At 45.6% G+C, this 19,062-nt stretch overlaps 1 protein-coding gene across 2 annotated transcripts in view; it reads right to left on the bottom strand.

The window, feature by feature from the left end:
• Positions 1-1,530: 1,530 nt before the first annotated feature.
• Positions 1,531-19,062, bottom strand: part of LOC119972603 (solute carrier organic anion transporter family member 5A1) — a 257,638-nt gene continuing 240,106 nt past the window's right edge. For both annotated transcript variants that reach the window (XM_038809568.1, XM_038809567.1), the window contains one exon: positions 1,531-2,638. In XM_038809568.1, the coding sequence (XP_038665496.1) occupies positions 2,181-2,638 (458 nt within the window). In that variant the 3' untranslated portion in view covers positions 1,531-2,180. The remainder of the gene's footprint in view (positions 2,639-19,062) is intronic.

Genomic DNA, 19,062 nt, shown 5'->3' on the forward strand with positions numbered 1-19,062 from the left:
AGCTGTGAAGCATTTATGCTAGCCACCATGCTACCCTGCTGCCCCTAATGTTCGGAAACATCCAAACTCTCTTGACCTTTGGCTGTCCAAGCTCTCGCTTAGGTCTGCAATCTAAGCCTTCTGGAAATTGTCATCATTTTTATGTTAAACCCAGAGACATGGGGAGGAGTTTAAATCCCCAAAAATAGGTAAGTGGGGAAAAAGAGGGACGGTAATAAATTTGAAATTCCTGTGACCAACCCCATTTTCAGTTTTAACAGAGGTGGGTCAACGGAGGGGGTAAGCAAGCAATCTGCTCCCAGGAGGCAGTTCAGTCACAAAAATCTTTTCAGAAGGCTATGTACCTCCATTTGAACTCAATTCTTATTTTTAACACTTGGGAGATCAGAATTCCCAGCAGGTAACGAGATGCAAAAAAGGGTCAGGTCAGTGAGGTATGTGGCTTTAGTGCATTGCTGTTTGTAAGTTACAAACAAGAGGACTCGAACCCGCCAATGATGTCTGATTCATTCCCCACCTTGCCCTCTGCTGCAATATCTGTATCCCCTCAAAGATGTCCAATTCAATCTGACAGCCCCACCCTCGCAATGTCAGACTATTTGGATTCTATTTGGATTTAACCAAGTCAGTGTCAAGGTGACATCAGTAAGACGGGTTGCACACATGGGTAAAGCACAGTAGCTTAGCTACAGGGTAACAGTCTGCACCTATTTTCATTTAATTTTACAGTCAGAATCTTTCATTTTGTTCCACACAAAGTAGTCAGCTGGTTTCCCATAGATCATACAATATTTCCTAATGTAAAATACAGAAAAATGCACGCCAGGTAGTGGGGATCTGAAAGAGGATATTATTTCAGAACCAATAAAAGCTCTCACCTGAAAAATGTGACTCTCATAAAGGATGATGACAAATTTGTGATTTATTTACAATGATCCTCGTTTTTATTTCCCGCTTGTAGTGTTTTTTTCTTATCTACAGGTTTTTGTCCAAACCTTTTCTGAATATTTTGAGCACTGGGTGGCCATGGCAGTAGAGGGCAGGGTTTTCCGGCCCTTCCCGAGATCCCGCCAACCCCACCGCGGCGGGACGGGTGAGCTAAGTGCACCATTGGAACCGGAATATCCTGTCAGCGGCTAAAGGTGAGCGGCCACCGCCCTTGTAAAACACGCCACAGGAGGCCGGCAAACCTGTGTGTAGCTGTTGGGAGTTCACACGTTTGATGCCCTATTGTGCACGTGAGTGCTGCTCCTTAGAGCTGGGTGACTATGCCATCTTCTTCTACTGGGCTACCAAATGTGGGCATTGAACTGACCTGGCATTTATGGTTCCTACCCACCCTGCAAAGGCACAAGGAAGTGTTACAGATATTGGAAATAAAAACAGAAAATCTTGCAAATATACGGCAAGGCTGTCAAAATCTGATACCTTTTCCAATTGCCAGCATTTTATGTTTACCGTTGCAAGATGTTATAATTTAATGTCTTGTAAAATGTTTATCAAGGTTTTAGATAATTTCATTAACAGTAATTATTTGCACATAATTTATTTGACCCGAGTGACATTGGAGTATATTTCCAACTGGCCTTCTGACATAATAGTGGATCCACCTTTTTGAAACACCATGGAGCTGACAGGCAGGCAGGTTCTAACATGAGCTGCCCATCAGAATGGCAGTTTCATGCCCCAGCACCAAGTTAGAAATCTACCCCCAGCGCAGCTTCTAACAGCTCGCAGTGGCTTGATCAAGCAGAGGTTTCTAATACATCACATACAACAGAAAATAGTAGCATTTAATTAAAAATGATATGAAAGCTTGTCAAAAAAAATGTCTCACTTACATTGATTCTATTTTTTATCCCTCTGCTTGTTCACCAATTATCTGTTTCGTATCCCTCCAAATACCAACTTTGAGTGCAAATGGTCACTCCATAAGATTAAAAATGATACCAGGTATCTGAGAATCTAATTTTGTTCAGATTTCTGGCCCTCCAGTATGCTGTGGTTTGTGGACATCTGTTTCTGTTGGTCAGTCTATGTCACTTTTTTTTAATTAAAAAGGCACAGGTTCTGTGGTTTACCTGGAGAAACTTCCCAAAGCGCGCTTCTGTCAAAGAACTAAACATTAAAACAGCCATCACGTATTTGTGTTTGACAACTAAATGCCTATATGAATTCACCTAAATGTCAACTGCCATATCATCCAGTGTATTCTTAGCTGTGAATTGTACTGTGTCCTGGAATGCCCCAGGTAATTTCTGTGCTACATGCTGGCCTGATTGGGACTGCGTTGGATGTTCACTGTCTTCAGCTCTTGTTTGAAAGCTAGGACATGATCGAGTCTGTGCATAGTTGTGCTGGGTCCCTGGGTTACTGATCAGTTCACTGACAGTGCTTATGGGTGAGGCTCTACGTCTCCACCTTTGCAAGTGGTCTTCTTTATGTTTAATTGAGTACCAGGCTAGAAAGATAAAAATAAAGCCGACAAACTTGAGGCCTGCTGCCAGTCCAAAGTAGACGAATCTGAATGAGGTGACATCATATTCCCAGCAGGAGCCAATAACACCACATTCCTGTTGCCATAGCATGCAGGTTGTGTCAATCACAGCCCCAAAGTAAATTGGAGTTGGAATGTAAGCTGTAAGGGGAGAAAAGTTATATTCATATCAGGAAATAGAATGCTGTGTGGAATGACACAAAAATAATTAAAGTATATACTTAACCAACATAGAAAAGTTACAAGTTATCCGAATGACAAAGAAGCTTTAAATCTTCCCTGAGCCATTTTTATGGATATAATTAGACAATAATCATATAACAAAATAACCACACATTGACAAACTGTTATGTGCAATATTTATACGCTAATTTGAAGGGCAGACTTTGATAAATAACCTGCACAGAAAACAACAAGGTGTAATTTCACTGAACTGAAAGGGTTGGAACCACATCCTTCAGTTATCTGGCTATTGTCGCTACTGCTTCTTTCAGAGTCGTGACAGTATACATAACTAATTTTGTGGAATTCAGTTGAATGTTTTGCTGTGAAGTAACTTATTGGCATAATTGGAATTTGCTTATCATTATGACATACTCTATTATCATTCTGGCATACTTAATTATCATTACAACATTTCTAAAATAAATTTAGCGGGCCCAATTATTTTTTCTCCAATTAAGGGGCAATTTAGCATGGCTAATCCACCTAACCTGCACATCTTTGGGTTTTGGGGTGAAACCCACGCAGACACGGGGAGAATGTGCAAACTCCACACGGACAGTGGCCCGGGGCCGGGATTCGAACCCGGGTCCTCAGCGCCGCAGTCCCAGTGCTAACCATGCGCCACATGTTGCTCCACCCATTACGACATACTTGATTATCATATGATATACTTAATTTCAGAAAGCTGTCAGATTAGAAGTGGCATTGTGAACATTATGGGAGTGATTTTTCGGAAACTGGACATGAACATTTCGGACTTTGATTGGGCGGGGAAGGTGTCGAGGGTCAGGAGGACCCTGCTACAGAAGCAGAGGTAGTGGGGAGGTTGACATTGCCCAACCTGCTTCATTATTATTGCGTGGCGAATGTGGATAAGGTGCGTCTATCGGGGGAAGGAGAAGGGATGGAGTGGGTTAGGATGGAACAGAAATCTTGTAAGGGGTCTAGTTTGAGGGCTAGGTAAGGCAGCATTGCCAATGGCTCCGAGTAGGTATTCAGGGAGCCCGGCGGTGCAGTCCATGGTGAAGATATGGAATCAGTTGAGGAGACATTTTAGGGTGGAAGGGATGTTGGTGCTAACGCCACTGTGTGAGAATCATGAGTTTGAGCCGGGAAGGGGAGGGGGATACAGGAGGTGGAGGGAAGCGGGGCTGGCCAAGGTGAGGAACCTGTATTTGGAGGAAGGATTCGCCTGTTTGTAGGAGCTGAGGGAGAGAGTAGAGCTGCCAAGGGGGAGTGAGTTCAGGTATCTGCAGAATAGGGACTTTGCGCAAAAGGTCTGGAGGGGATTCCCTAGAGGGTGAGAAAGGGGAAAACATCTGTACAGACTGGCTCGTTGATTACTGGGAAGTATGTTTCCTGGGTTGTTTAACCTGTTTTGATACATGTCTGTAATAAAATACATTTTAAAAAACAAATTATGAGGGTGATTTTGAGGCCTCTATCTCCTTCTGTAAGAAACTCGGCTCTGGATCAAAATCTGGAGGATATCGAAAAACGTGATTCTCTCTGGCGTGATCAGGTTTTGGAATCCCCCCCCGACCTCTCCGGCGGGGCCAGTGAGAATCACACCACGACAGCCCAGGAACCTCATTTTAATGCATTAACATGTCATTAGCGAAAACTAAAAGGCAGTCAGCCTCTGCACTAATTCTGAAGAGACTGCTGATGGATACCAATGCTGCAATTCTATAGTCATGGAAGTGATGCTGGAGGCCTTACTGGTGGAAATAGACATGAGGAGAGAGGCCGTGTTTTAGCAGGGGGGGAAGGCAAGAGGCCCTCAAACAACACCATCTGAAAGGAATGAGGGTAGGTGGTCAAGAAGATCAATGCCCAGAGTTTGGCTCTGAGGACCTAGTAGGTGTGCCACATGAACTGTGATGACCTCATGCACCTTCACATGACATCTACCCATTGCACCACCAACATCCCACGTGACTTAATGCACCACATTCTCATCACTTAACCATAAATAGTCCCTAGCATTCAGGTCTCAGGCCTCACCTTCACAGACATTCCAAAGATGCCAGCCTCATATCTACTTCCTGCTGCTTCAGACATCTCCAGCTATTCAGCAGTGAATATACTATACTAAGTTGAAGGAAGTGCATATAAATTGCTGCTTCACCTGCAATATGGGTTTGAGACCAGTGAGGAGAGAGAAGGTAATGGGGAAGGTGTGCAATGCTCACCCATTCTGCTCTACATTGAGACCAAGCACAAGCTGGGTGACCACTTGACAGACCTCTTCCATTCAGTCCTCATGAATCTGATTTTAGGAAAACAAAGGTAGTTTTAAGGGATTTATATTTGTATTGGTAAACATTAGAATTAAGGTGTAGTGTTTAATGTTTCTGTGCCTGGAAGGGCAAAACCTATAGTTAGGTTCATGCCAGACAAACGGGTTTGTATGTTGAGGGTTGATTAAGTTCCAACAGTGTTTCTATTGTGGCGGAGAGGGCTATGGTGTGAAGAATAAATAAAACAGCAGTAGTTGCTTAGTAACTGGGGCCTTGTAAGATAGAGCTGCTTTTAAGTTTTAGTTTAGCTAATTTGATGGCAGTCGAAGATAGATAGTGAGAGAGAAGGCAGCTCTCATAGCTCTGCCTAAAGCAGACATAGAAGGCAAGGGAAGAAACATCTTTTTTAAGCTTTGCTGGAAGAAAAGCTATACCATGCAGTAATGGTTAAGAAAACAAGTGCATAGATCCGAAGAGCAGCTAATTAAGGAAACTAGAGAAATTAAGATAGGTTTCCAAGAGGTCTGAGTTAAAGATACTAGAACAGAGCACTGTTCAGTAAAGATAGACAGAGCTGAGAAGAAGGCTGAGATGCCAAAAAGATATCTGAAATGATTTTCACGTTTGTGATTTTGTATTACAGTGAGTTGAAATAACTATGGAAATCGGTGGCTGGATCTCTGAATTTGTGTGAAATCAGTAAAGACAGAGGGCAGCAGAGCAGAGCTTCTGATTGGCTGTTCCGGGGAGATTTGCATACGTGCAGTACGGTCAGCGTAAGTTGAAGGTGTACCTGCGCAAGTGACCCGAGGAGTTCGAGGGAAGGAAAGCATCCAGCAGAGGGCAACAGAGCAGAGCTTCTGATTGGCTGTTCTGGGGAGATTTGCATACGTGCAGTGCGGTCAGCGTAAGTTGAAGGTGAACCTACGCAAGTGACCCGAGGAGTTTGAGGGAAGGCAAGCATCCAGCAGAGGGCAGCAGAGCAGAGCTTCTGATTGGCTGTTCCGGGGAGATTTGCATACGTGCAGTGCGGTCAGCGTAAGTTGAAGGTGTACCTGCGCAAGTGACCCGAGGAGTTTGAGGGAAGGCAAGCATCCAGCAGAGGGCAGCAGAGCAGAGCTTCTTTGGCTGTTCCGGGGAGATTTGCATACGTGCAGTGCGGTCAGCGTAAGTTGAAGGTGGTTTGTGAAGGGGCTGTTCTCAAGTGACAGCTTTACCCGAAACATTACTTACGTACTGTCTCCCACCCATCCTCCTCCTCTAATCAAAAAAAAGTTCTGTCCGTCGGACAGAAAAAAAAACTAACAAGTTTTTGTTTTTAGTTTTCAGTAGTTGGGAAGTTAGTTCAGTGGGAATGGCGGCTAGGGCAGTTGAATGTTCCTCCTGCAGAATGTGGGAGGAAAGGGTCACCTCGAGTGTCCCTGCTGACTACATCTGCAGGAAGTGCACCCAACTCCAGCTCCTCGAGAACCGTGTTAGGGACCTGGAGCTGGATGAACTTCGGATCATTCGGGAGGCAGAGGGGGTTATTGAGAGGAGTTATAGGGAGGCAGTCACACATCAGGTAAAAGAAGAAGGTAGATGGGTTACCGTCAAGGGAGGGAGAGGGAACCGGCAGGCAGTGCAGGGATCCTCTGTGGTCGTTCCCCTCAATAACAAGTATACCATTTTGGATACTGTTGCGGGGGAAGACTTATCAGGGGTAAGCAATGGGGCACAGGTCTCTGGCACAGAGTCTGTCCCTGTTGCTCAGAAGGGAAGGGAGAAGAGGAACAGAGCGCTTGTCATTGGGGACTCCATAGTTAGAGGAACAGACAGGAGGTTCTGTGGGAATGAAAGAGACTCACAGTTGGTGTGTTGCCTCCCAGGTGTCAGGGTTCGTGATGTCTCTGATCGTGTTTTTGGGATCCTTATAGGGGAGGGGGAGCAGCCCCAAGTCGTGGTCCACATAGGTACCAATGACATAGGTAGGAAGAGAGATGGGATTTGAGACAGAAATTCAGGGAGCTAGGGTGGAAGCTGAGAGCTAGAACAAACAGAGTTGTTATCTCTGGGTTGTTACCCGTGCCACGTGCTAGCGAAGTGAGAAATAAGGAGAGAGAGGAGCTGAACACGTGGCTACAGGGATGGTGCAGGAGGGAAGGTTTTGGTTTCCCGGATAATTGGGGCTCATTCTGGGGTAGGTGGGACCTCTACAAACAGGATGGTCTTCACCTGAACCAGAGGGGTACCAATATCCTGGGGGGAGGAGATTTGCTAGTGCTCTTTGGGGGGGGTTTAAACTAATTCAGCAGGGGGATGGGAACCTAAATTGTAGTCCCAGTGTACAGGATGTTGAGAGTAGTGAGATCAGGGATAGGGTTAAAAGTTCGAAAGAGGGCACCGGCAAGCAAGACGCTGGTTTGAAGTGTGTCTACTTTAATGCCAGGAGCATCCGGAATAAGGTGGGTGAGCTTGCAGCATGGGTTGGTACCTGGGATCTCGATGTTGTGGCGATTTCGGAGACATGGGTAGAGCAGGGACAGGAATGGTTGTTGCAGGTTCCAGGATTTAGATGTTTCTGTAAGAACAGAGAAGATGGTAAAAGAGGGGGGGGTGTGGCATTGTTACTCAAGGAAAGTATTACGGCGGTAGAAAGGACGTTTGAGGGCTCGTCTACTGAGGTAGTATGGGCCGAGGTTAGGAACAGGAGAGGAGAGGTCACCCTGTTGGGAGTTGTCTATAGACCTCCGAATAGTTCCAGAGATGTAGAGGAAAGGGTTACAAAGATGATTCTCGACAGGAGCGAGAGTAACAGGGTAGTTGTTATGGGGGACTTTAACTTTCCAAACATTGACTGGAAATGCTATAGTTCGAGTACTATAGATGGGTCAGTTTTTGTGCAGTGTGTGCAGGAGGGTTTTCTGACACAGTATGTAGACAGGCCAACAAGGGGCGAGGCCACATTGGATTTGGTACTGGGTAATGAACCCGGCCAGGTGTTAGATTTAGATGTAGGTGAGCACTTTGGTGATAGTGATCACAATTTGGTTATGTTTACTTTAGCAATGGGCAGGGATAGGTATATACCGCAAGGCAAGAATTATAGCTGGGGGAAAGGCAATTATGATGCTATTCGGCAAGATTTAAGATGTATAGGATGGGGAAGGAAACTGCAGGGGATGGGTACAATCGAAATGTGGAGCTTTTTCAAGGAACAGCTACTGCGTGTCCTTGATAAGTATGTACCTGTCAGGCAGGGAGGAAGTTGTCGAGCAAGGGAACCGTGGTTTACTAAGGAAATTGAAGCATTTGTCAAGAGGAAGAAGAAGGCTTATGTTAGGATGAGACATGAAGGCTCAGTTAGGGCACTTGAGAGTTACAAGTTAGCCAGGAAGGACCTAAAGGGAGAGTTAAGAAGAGCGAGGAGAGGACACAAAAAGTCGTTGGCGGATAGGATCAAGGAAAACCCTAAGGCTTTCTATAGGTATATCAGGAACAAAAGAATGACTAGAGTAAGATTAGGGCCAATCAAGGATAGTAGTGGAAAGTTGTGTGTGGAATCAGAGGAGATAGGGGAAGCGTTAAATGGATATTTTTCGTCAGTGTTTACACTGGAGAAAGACAATGTTGTCGAGGAGAATACTCAGGTTCAGTCGACCAGGCTAGATGGAATTGAGGTTCACAAGGAGGAGGTGTTAGCAATTTTGGAAAATGTAAAAATAGATAAGTCCCCTGGGCCAGATGGGATTTATCCTAGGATTCTCTGGGAAGCCAGGGAGGAGATTGCAGAGCCTTTGTCCTTGATCTTTATGTCGTCTTTGTCGACAGGAATAGTGCCGGAAGACTGGAGGATAGCAAATGTTGTCCCCTTGTTCAAGAAGGGGAGTAGAGACAACCCTGGTAATTATAGACCTGTGAGCCTTACTTCGGTTGTGGGTAAAATGTTGGAAAAGGTTATAAGAGATAGGGTTTATGAAATGAAATGAAATGAAAATCGCTTATTGTCACGAGTAGGCTTCAATGAAGTTACTGTTAAAAGCCCCTAGTCGCCACATTCCGGCGCCTGTTCGGGGAGGCTGTTACGGGAATCGAACCGTGCTGCTGGCCTACCTTGGTCTGCTTCCAAAGCCAGCGATTTAGCCCAGTGTGCTAAACAGCCCCTATAATCATCTTGAAAAGAACAAGTTGATTAGCGATAGTCAACACGGTTTTGTGAAGGGTAGGTCATGCCTCACAAACCTTATTGAGTTTTTTGAGAAGGTGACCAAACAGGTGGATGAGGGTAAAGCGGTTGATGTGGTGTATATGGATTTCAGTAAGGTGTTTGATAAGGTTCCCCACGGTAGGCTATTACAGAAAATAAGGAAGTATGGGATTGAAGGTGATTTAGCGGTTTGGATCAGTAGTTGGCTAGCTGAAAGAAGTCAGAGGGTGGTGGTTGATGGCAAATGTTCATCCTGGAGTTCAGTTACTAGTGGTGTACCGCAAGGATCTGTTTTGGGGCCACTGATGTTTGTCATTTTTATAAATGACCTGGAAGAGGGTGTACAAGGATGGGTTAGTAAATTTGCAGATGACACGAAGGTCGGTGGAGTTGTGGATAGTGCTGAAGGATGTTATAGGATACAGAGGGACATAGATAAGCTGCAGAGCTGGGCTGAGAGGTGGCAGATGGAGTTTAATGCGGAAAAGTGTGAGGTAGTTCACTTTGGAAGGAGTAACAGGAATGCAGAGTACTGGGCTAATGGCAAGATTCTTGATAGTGTAGATGAACAGAGAGATCTCGGCATCCAGGTACATAAATCCCTGAAAGTTGCCACCCAGGTTAATAGGGCTGTTAAGAAGGCATATGGTGTGCTCGCCTTTATCAGTAGGGGGATTGAGTTTCGGAGCCACAAGGTCATGCTGCAGCTGTACATAACTCTGGTGCGGCCGCTCCTGGAGTACTGCGTGCAGTTCTGGTCACCACATTATAGGAAGGATGTGGAAGCTTTGGAAAGGGTTCAGAGGAGATTTATTAGGATGTTGCCTGGTATGGAGGGAAGGTCTTACGAGGAAAGGCTCAGGGACTTGAGGTTGTTTTCGTTAGAGAGGTGAAGGCTGAGAGGTGACTTAATAGAGACATATAAGATAGTCAGAGGGTTAGATAGGGTGGACAGTGAGAGTCTCTTTCCTCGGATGGTGATGACCAACACGAGGGGACATAGCTTTAAATTGAGGGGTGGTAGATATAGGACAGATGTCAGAGGCAGTTTCTTTACTCAGAGAGTAGTAGGGGTGTGGAACGCCCTGCCTGCAACAGTAGTAGACTCGCCAAATTTAAGGGCATTTAAGTGGTCACTGGATAGACATATGGATGAAAATGGAATAGTGTAGGTCAGATAGGCTTCAGATGGTTTCACAGGTCAGCGCAACATCGAGGGCCGAAGGGCCCGTACTGCGCTGTAATGTTCTATGTTCTATGAAACCTAAAAGGGGGTGGTGTAAAATCCTGGACTGGATTTGTTGTTAAAAGTGGAACGGGAACTTTGTTTCAAAGTATAATTTGGAAACCCTGGTCTGGATTTCAGAATGCAAACTGCTAAGGGAAAGCATACTAATGAGAAAAGATTTTAAAGGGTGTTTTGGGGAGTGGAATTTGGAAACTGTCATGTGGTCATCATCGAAGGGGATTTGGAGGGGACATCCACAGACACTAACTTGAGTTCAGAGCAGAATGTGTATTTGACTACAGCCAATCTGAGAAGGCAAGAGAATGGGGATGAGAAACACATCAGCCACGATTGAATGGTGGATCACAGACTCGATACGCCTAATGGTCTAATTCTGCTCCTTTGTCTTATGGTCTTAAAAGGGACTTTATGTTAACGGGACCATTGTAGATTAAGATGTACTTTGTAATCCTTGTTAGTCGTAAAATTGGTGTGCATTTGTTAAGATAAGGTGAAAGTAAAGGTCTATTGTTAAATAATCCAACTTTTCATGTTTAATTATTTTTTTTCTTTTGTTAAACCTATTAGCGGTTCTGTTACTCTGTTCCGCCACGTTTTATCAAGAAAAGTAAAAATTAGTCTTTTGAGCTAGAGGTCCATTCTGGAATCTGCCCGTCCAGTTGTAACATCAAATGTGCTAGTAACACTGAGATTCTGGTCACCTGCCATTTGAATCCACTGTCCTGCTCACACACTGACATCCGCTGCAGTCTTCCAATGAAGTTCAACATATACTTGAGGAACAGCACATCACCTTTTGATTTGACATTTTACAGCCTTCCAGACTCAACAATGTGTTCAATAATTTCATATCATCATTACTGCTCCGATTTTGGGCAGCACGGTGGTGCAGTGGGTTAGCACTGTGCCCTCATGGCGCCGAGGTCCCAGGTTCAATTCCGGCTCTGGGTCACTGTCCGTGTGGAGTTTGCACATTTTCCCCATGTTTGCGTGGGTTTCGCCCCCACAACCCAAAGATGTGCAGGGCAGGTGGATTGGCCACGCTAAATTGCCCCTTAATTGGAAAAAATGAATTGGTTTTAAAAAAAATCACTGCTCCGATTTTAGTTCCTTTATCTGCATTTTGGTATTGCTTTTGGACAGCAGCTTGTCATTATTCTGCTCTTCACACTACTTCTTTTGTTTCTTTACTTGTCCCATTAACACCCACGATTGTGATGATAGATCGAATTGATATGTTAACCTTGTTGCTCTCTCCACTGATGCTGCCTGATCTGCTGTTTACTTGTAGCATATTCTGCTTATAATTTAGATTTCCAGCATCTTGTTAGTGTCCACATGACGCCACACAGAACTTGGCCACTCTGCAGCCTCTGCTTAATTTCCTTGGTGTGTTACAGTCAGAGAGGCATTGCAAAAACAGCCCCAATATCGAATCCTCTTCCCTCCCTGTGAGGATGCAACTAAACACACTGTTACATGCAAGAACTTACCACAACATCTCTCAAAGAACAACGCAGTACTTTGCAATGGTAAGCAATAGTAAGTTTCCTTAGCTGCAAGTTGAGTGCCTTGCATTGTAAATAATGCTGCTGCATGCCTGTTGCAGCTATGTGTATGTTCATAGAATCATAGAATTGACAGTGCAGAAGGAGGCTATTCAGCCCATCGAGTCTGCACCGGCCCTTGAAAGAGCACCCTACTTAAGCCCTTGCCTTCACCCTATCCCCGTAACCTAGTAACATCATCTAGGGGATTTTCACAGTAACTTTATTACAGTGTTAATGTAAGCCTACTTGTGACAATAATAAAGATTATTATTATTAACCTTTCGGACATTAAGAGGCAATTTAGCACGGCCAATCTACCTAACCTGCTCATCTTTGGACAGTGGGAGAAAACCGGAGTACCAGGAGGAAACCCACGCAGAAATGGGGAGAAAGTGCAAACTCTACACAGTCACCTGAGGCCAGAATTGAACCTGGGACCCTGGAGCTGTGAGGCAGCAGTGCTAACCACTGTGCCACCACGCCGCCCCCTAACCACAATGCCACTGTGCCGCTCCTTCTTCAGTGTTCTTCAGTGAGTGGACATGCAAACTAATTGACTGCCTTGTGTGATCCAAGTTCATGAACAAAGTGCCAAATCAGCAATTGGAATTATTCGGGATCCAGTGTCACTGGAAACACTGAAGCCTTTTAACTAAACTCCCAACTCATCCTCATTCTGCTCTCTGGTATAATGCACAAGCTGCAGATGGTGTGACCCATCCCCCTCTTTTGGAACCCTTCTTGCTTTCAGCCCACCCAGGTAGAGCAGCCCTAGGAGGAGGGGAGACAGCAACACCAAAGACAGATGAAGAGGCATCATCTCTAAGGGCATCACGGTGACGCAGTTGTTAGCACTGCTGCTTCACGGCGCCGAGGTCCCAGGTTCGATCCCGGCTCTGGGTCACTGTCCGTGTGGAGTTTGCACATTTCCCCGTGTTTGAGTGGGTTTCACCGCACAACCCAAAGATGTGCAGGCTAGGTGGATTGGCCATGCTAAATTGCCCCTTAATTGGGAAAAATGAATTGGGTACTCTAAATTTATTTAAAAAAAGAAGAGGCATGATCTCTTAATCTGACACTGGCTGCACAGGGGACATGTGCATGGTTGCCCTTCCCAGCATAGGGTGTTGCTAGGGAGCTGCAGGAGATGCTGCATCTCTCCACTTGGAGGGCCTCTGCTTCTGTGGTGTCATTTCCAACCCACCAAATATAATCTAAAACTAACAATACACCATGCCAAAAAATATAAAGTAGTGTTTAGAAAAAAAGACCGGCACATGTTTTTCATGGATTCATAGAATCCCTACAGTGCAGAAGACGGCCATCTGGCCCATCTAGTCTGCATCGACACTTCGAAAGAGAATTCTACAAATGTCCGTTCACCCATTCCCCCCGTTCTATCCTTGTAAGCCCATAACCTAACCTGCATATCCCTGGACACTCTGGGGCAATTTGTCATGACCAATCCACCGAACATTCACATCTTTGGACTGTGGGAGGAAACCAGAGCACCCAAAGGAAACCCACGCGGACATGGGGAGAACGTACAAACTCCACACCAACAGTGACCGGAATTGAACCCGGGTCCCGGCGCTGTGAGGCTGCAGTGCTAACCAATGTGCCACCGTGCTGCCCTCTTTTTATAGTCTGGATACTAAAATGTTCAAAGCTTTGCGTTTTCTGAGTGCAATTTTTAATTCCAGGTTAGGACAAGTAAGTGCAAATTTAACTTTAAGGAGCTAGAAGCCATATTTAAAGTTCTGCTGTCACAAAAGTGGAATGTGACGTTAAAGACATATAAATAGCTGCGACCTCAGAGGAACAACTGCTGACTGCTGTGCTCAAAGACACTCTTCCACAAATTATTCTTTTAAGAACAATTACATTCATAAAGGGGCTTTATTAAAACATCAAAATAATTCTTCAACTAAACTATTTTGAGAAGTGCAAGGTCTGTGCTAGCAAAGTTTAACAAGTAGCAATGTGAGAAATTAGTTTCTGGATGGTATTTGATTAAGGGAGGACTCTTAGCCAAGCTCCGTTCTCTTTAAATGCTGCTGTTGGATCTCTTTGGTTTATGCTTCATTTGAAGGATAACATCTGCTGCAATTCTGCAGACCTACAAGACTGCACAGGACTATGGGAATTCACATTCCGATGGGGGGGGGGGGGGGGGGGGAGTTAAACCCCAATCTCCTCATCTAGAAGTAAAATTGCTGCTAAATGAGGCAAACTAGTATTTATATATGGTTATTAAAGCAAGTCACAATTATCCAAATATTAGCAGTAAAAATACAGCTCACTTCATTCACCTGGTAACTAACATTGCACAGCATGTGAAACTTGTAGATCTTATCAAAACAAAATGATCAAGATTTGGGAAGGATCACAAGAGTTTAACTAATTTTTTCAAATGTTATCAATCTGTAAAGCAATATTTAAAATCAAAATGTTCATGATTTTCAACCAGATGTGGGGATGTGCATGCACACACACACATTTTCAGCCAATGCAATCCTACTCCCATTGCCTGCAGGAAAGGACACCTTAGGTGTAGTATTGAAGATGTGTAACCCAGGACTAGTCAGTCCTCTAGACAAGCTACTCCATCATACCCACAACACAGGCCTCTACTCTATAAACTGGTAAAATGTCAAGCTATGTCCTGTCCATAATAATGACAAATCCAGTCCAGCCCCATCAGCCTACTTTCGCTCATCAGCAAAGTAATAAAAGTCACCATCAATCGCAGCACTTACTCACCAACAACCTGCTCACCAATGCTCAGTTTGGGTTCTGCCAGGGCCACTTGGTTCCAGGTTTCACTAAAGCCTTGATCCAAGCATGGAAAAAGAGCTGAATCCCAGAGGTGAGGTGGGAATGACGGCCCTGGACACCAGGGCTGCATTTGATCAAGTGTTGAAGCCATGAGCCCTAGGAAAATTAAAGTCAATGGAGACCAGGGGTAAAATTCTCCATTGGTTGTTGTGGGCAGCACGGTAGCATTGTGGATAGCACAATCGCTTCACAGCTCCAGGGTCCCAGGTTCGATTCCGGCTTGGGTCTCTGTCTGTGCGGAGTCTGCACATCCTCCCCGTGTGTGTGTGGGTTTCCTCCGGGTACTCCGGTTTCCTCCCACAGTCCAAAGATGTGCAGGTTAGGTGGATTGGCCATGATAAATTGCCCTTGGTGTCCAACATTGCCCTTAGTGTTGGGTGGGGTTACTGGGTTATGGGGATAGGGTGGAGGTGTTGACCTTGGGTAGGGTGCTCTTTCCAAGAGTCGGTGGGCCGAATGGCCTCCTTCTGCACTGTAAATTCTATGATAAACCTAGCGCAAAGAAAAATGTTTGTTATTACTGGATGCCAATCATCTCAGCTCCAAACCACTGTTGCAGCAATTTCTCATCTACCACCTTAAACATGACTCCCTCCACCACCAATGCAGTGTGGCCGCGGTCTGTATCATCTACAAGATATATTGCAACAACTCCCTAAGGCTTCTTTTGCAGCACATTCCAAATCCATGACCTTTAACACCCAGAAAAACAAGGGCACTAAACACATGGAAACATCACCACATCCAATTTCCCTTCCATGCCACACACCACCCTGACTTGGAAATATTGTGCTGTCCCTTCATCATCACTAGGTCAAAGACCTGGAACATCTACCTAACCGGGACGTGGACCACTACAGCGGTTCAAGAAGGCTGCTCACCCCCACTTTCTCAAGGGCAATCAGGGATGGACAAAGCTACAGAAATAGGATTAGAATAGATATGTGCTAGCTTGACGGTTGGTGCAGACATGTCAGGCTGAAGGGCCTCTTACGGTGCGGGAAACACTATGACTCGAGTAACAGTTACACATGTCCTTGAATGAATTAAAAAACCCAGATTGTAGGGTGCAATACTACTGGTGTAACAGAAGGTGGCACTGTTGTAGTGCACAAACACATCATCATTTGTACACTGCAGCTTCTACTCAGCAGCAAGTTAGAATCTGGGCCATGAAATTGGACAGGACACAAAAATATAAGCATCATACTATCTGCTGATTTGCATGATGCTTGCATACAGCCAGCGCTAAACGCTCTGTTGAGTGGCTGCATGCCTCAGAAAGGGGTTGAAATCTGTGCGACACTAACGGCACACAGACTGGAACTGGTTTCAGCAAGAACACTATTATGGCACAAGATAGGGAGCATGCGCTAAGGTCCTCCAGTGGTTATCTTGACCGAGCAGGTGACAGGGGATAGAGCTTCTCTATCCATAAGGGACTAGGATGCCCTCCAGAGAATCTTTGCAAAGGCAGTGAAAGCAGATAGTTGTGGTCAATGTCATGAGCCTATTTCTGAAGGCCTGCATGCAATGCCATAAGAAGTCAAGTGAGCTCACATGAGTGGTCAAGGTCAGAGAAATCAGCTTCAAATACCCCATCCCACTAACTGTACCACTAGCTTCACACATCACTCCATTCAATAATTCCCCACTCACCCAGCTACAACCTCTATATCAATCATGACTCATGCCTGATATTCATAGTTTCATCTCGCCTTCACACAATTAGCATTGTTGCAAGCCTCACGCCCACATCTCGCAGTTTGCACACACTGTCAGCTATTCAGCAGTGACAGTCACATCACCCAAAACACACTGCACCACACTCACCGACACACTTCCTTCTCTCTCCCAGATAAGGGGATGCATGACCGGAGAAAGCAGCAGCTTACTGGGAGGGGACAGGCATGTCCTTATCCCCATGGAGGAGATGCGGCCTTAAAATGCTGGAGTAGACATGGCTAAGCTGTGGTCAGCAGCGGAGTTCAAATCATCAATGGTGATGGGAATGCCATATCTAATTCTCCTTCTCACATCCCTCTGGAGTCTGCAAGTTTCCTTGTAATGTTGGCCACTGATTCCACTCTGTAAAAGTTGGACTCCAAGCTCTGTGCAAAGTCCTCTGGTGCCGGGACTCCTCCATGCTCCTTGACACTGAATCCAGGCTTTCTGATAAACTTGCCAGGGCACTAAGCATTTCATTGTTGCCCTATCGAAGTCTTCAATCCGAATCCTCGGCAGCTGGCATCTGTGTCCCTTATCCTGGCTGCCGGTTACTTGTTTCCAGTGACTCACCTTTAAGCTACCCTCTAAATTACATGCAAAGTCCGTATCTGAGCTGCTGGCTGCAAGTACCCAAGGGAGTAACAGCTTTTCTACTTCATCATTGCTGCCCTGTTCTTCAGCCATGTCTGGCCAGATTGCAATTCTTGGGTATCTGTGAGGAGAAAGGTTGAAGGGAAGGGGTGGGTGCACAGCCTGATGGCTGAAATTTTAGCTTCCTTTGCAGCATAAACATAAACTCCCCAGCATATGGATATGGCAGTGGAAGCTCAGACTGAAGCTGTGCAAGTTCCACTTGCTGCCACCAAGCTCAGAGTGTTCTCATGCAAGGTCAGAATATTGCCACGTAGGCGAGGATTGTTGCCACCATAATAACTGTCAATACCAGTGTTTAAATGGGTATGACAGTAGTTCAATAACACGTTCTCCAACATGGTGCTGGGTCTGCACAGGCACTGCATTGCGGGAGCAGCAGTGAAACCTGGAGAATGAACCTGATGTCCTGTCTCAGGATGACTCCCTCCAACACTGTCCTTGCTGATGTCTGTCAAACAAACCGGCCCAGACTACTGCCACCGACATCAAGATCATACAGTCCCAAGCTGGGCAGTTGAGGGTCAGAACTGTCTGGTAAAGTTCCACAAGACCATCTGCAGTCTCGGACACTGAAAGTCAGCAGCTTCCCATCAGCTGTGTCACAGCCACTGAGATAGCCCTGCGTGGGTTTCACCCCCACAACCCAAAGGTGTGCAGGTTAGGTAGATTGGCCACACTAAATTGCCCCTTAATTGGAAAGAAAAATAATTGGGTACTCTAAACTTAAAAAAAAAGAGATGGCGCTGCAAAGGAGCATCAAAGTCGTCAAAGGCACACAGAGGACAGGCACCAAGAGAATGTACAAGGATGAAAGTTGGCTTCTGAATGCAATATGACATGGTCTCATTTTTAAATTTAGTTCAGAATGTTTGTTTAGTGCTGGCTTTTACTTTAGTATCATGCCACTGTGACGGCAGCAAGGTGAGACACTGTCGGTAAATGGGGATTTGGGGTTGCTTTCACAGGTACAGCAGCTATGTGAGGCAATCCTAGGGGACAGCCCAGGCAGAAAGGAGTTGTGTGGATTACCCCTTCTCTTTGTCCCCACCTCCTCTTTCTCCTCAGCTATTTGTCAGTGGTGGCAAGGGCTGTGCCCTCATGATGGCGAGGTGGCGCAGGATGTAGCAGGCCATAACAAATCTTGGCACCAGCTTTATCAAGTACCGCAGCATCCTCCAGTGTGGTCCAGACAGCGTAAGCATCGCTCACACAGCTTTATGGGTCTGCTCAGTTACATTTTATGTGGCAGCTGTGTGGAGGTTCTGCAGGTCTGTTCGGTCCCACCCCTACCACCTCATCACAGCAAATCAAATGTGTTCCAGCCAATTAACAGTGGTCCGGCGAGAAGGTAGCCTACTAGCTCTGTGAAGGGGGCTCCACGCCCAATTGGGCATTTAGTGCAAGGTTTCCGGCAGGAGAACGGTCAGGCCATGAATCAGAAGTCAGTCATGATCATCCAGTTAAAAGAACGCCAGCATCAGGTGCTGGCCGTTTGTGTTTATTAAAAGGTTGTTTGAAAGCCCAATAGGAAGGCAGAATCCATTGATGACACTGATTCAGTGGAGCAGGTGAGAGGATATATTCTGCCATTTTGGTGACTATTGTGCCAGCAAATGTCTCATTCAGGATCCTTGCCAGGAAGAAAGAATACCTGGGCGCGCCTGTCCCAGCTCCCTTATGGAAAGGGTCCTATTCAACTCTAACTCTGCTTATCCTTCCACAGAGAAGAATCAGCCCGTTTCCAACAGTCTCACATTTGAATTTTCATATCTTGAACCTGCCAAGCCATATGGAGGGGTCTAGACAAAGGGCAGGCCCATTCTTTGACAAGGACTCCCTGAAAGTCTCCTCCGGGCTGCAGTGATTGGCAGGAGATCCCAGTTGTAGAAGCA

The sequence above is a fragment of the Scyliorhinus canicula genome, chromosome 10 (assembly GCF_902713615.1).
Source record: "Scyliorhinus canicula chromosome 10, sScyCan1.1, whole genome shotgun sequence".
Taxonomy (NCBI): Eukaryota; Metazoa; Chordata; class Chondrichthyes; order Carcharhiniformes; family Scyliorhinidae; genus Scyliorhinus; species Scyliorhinus canicula.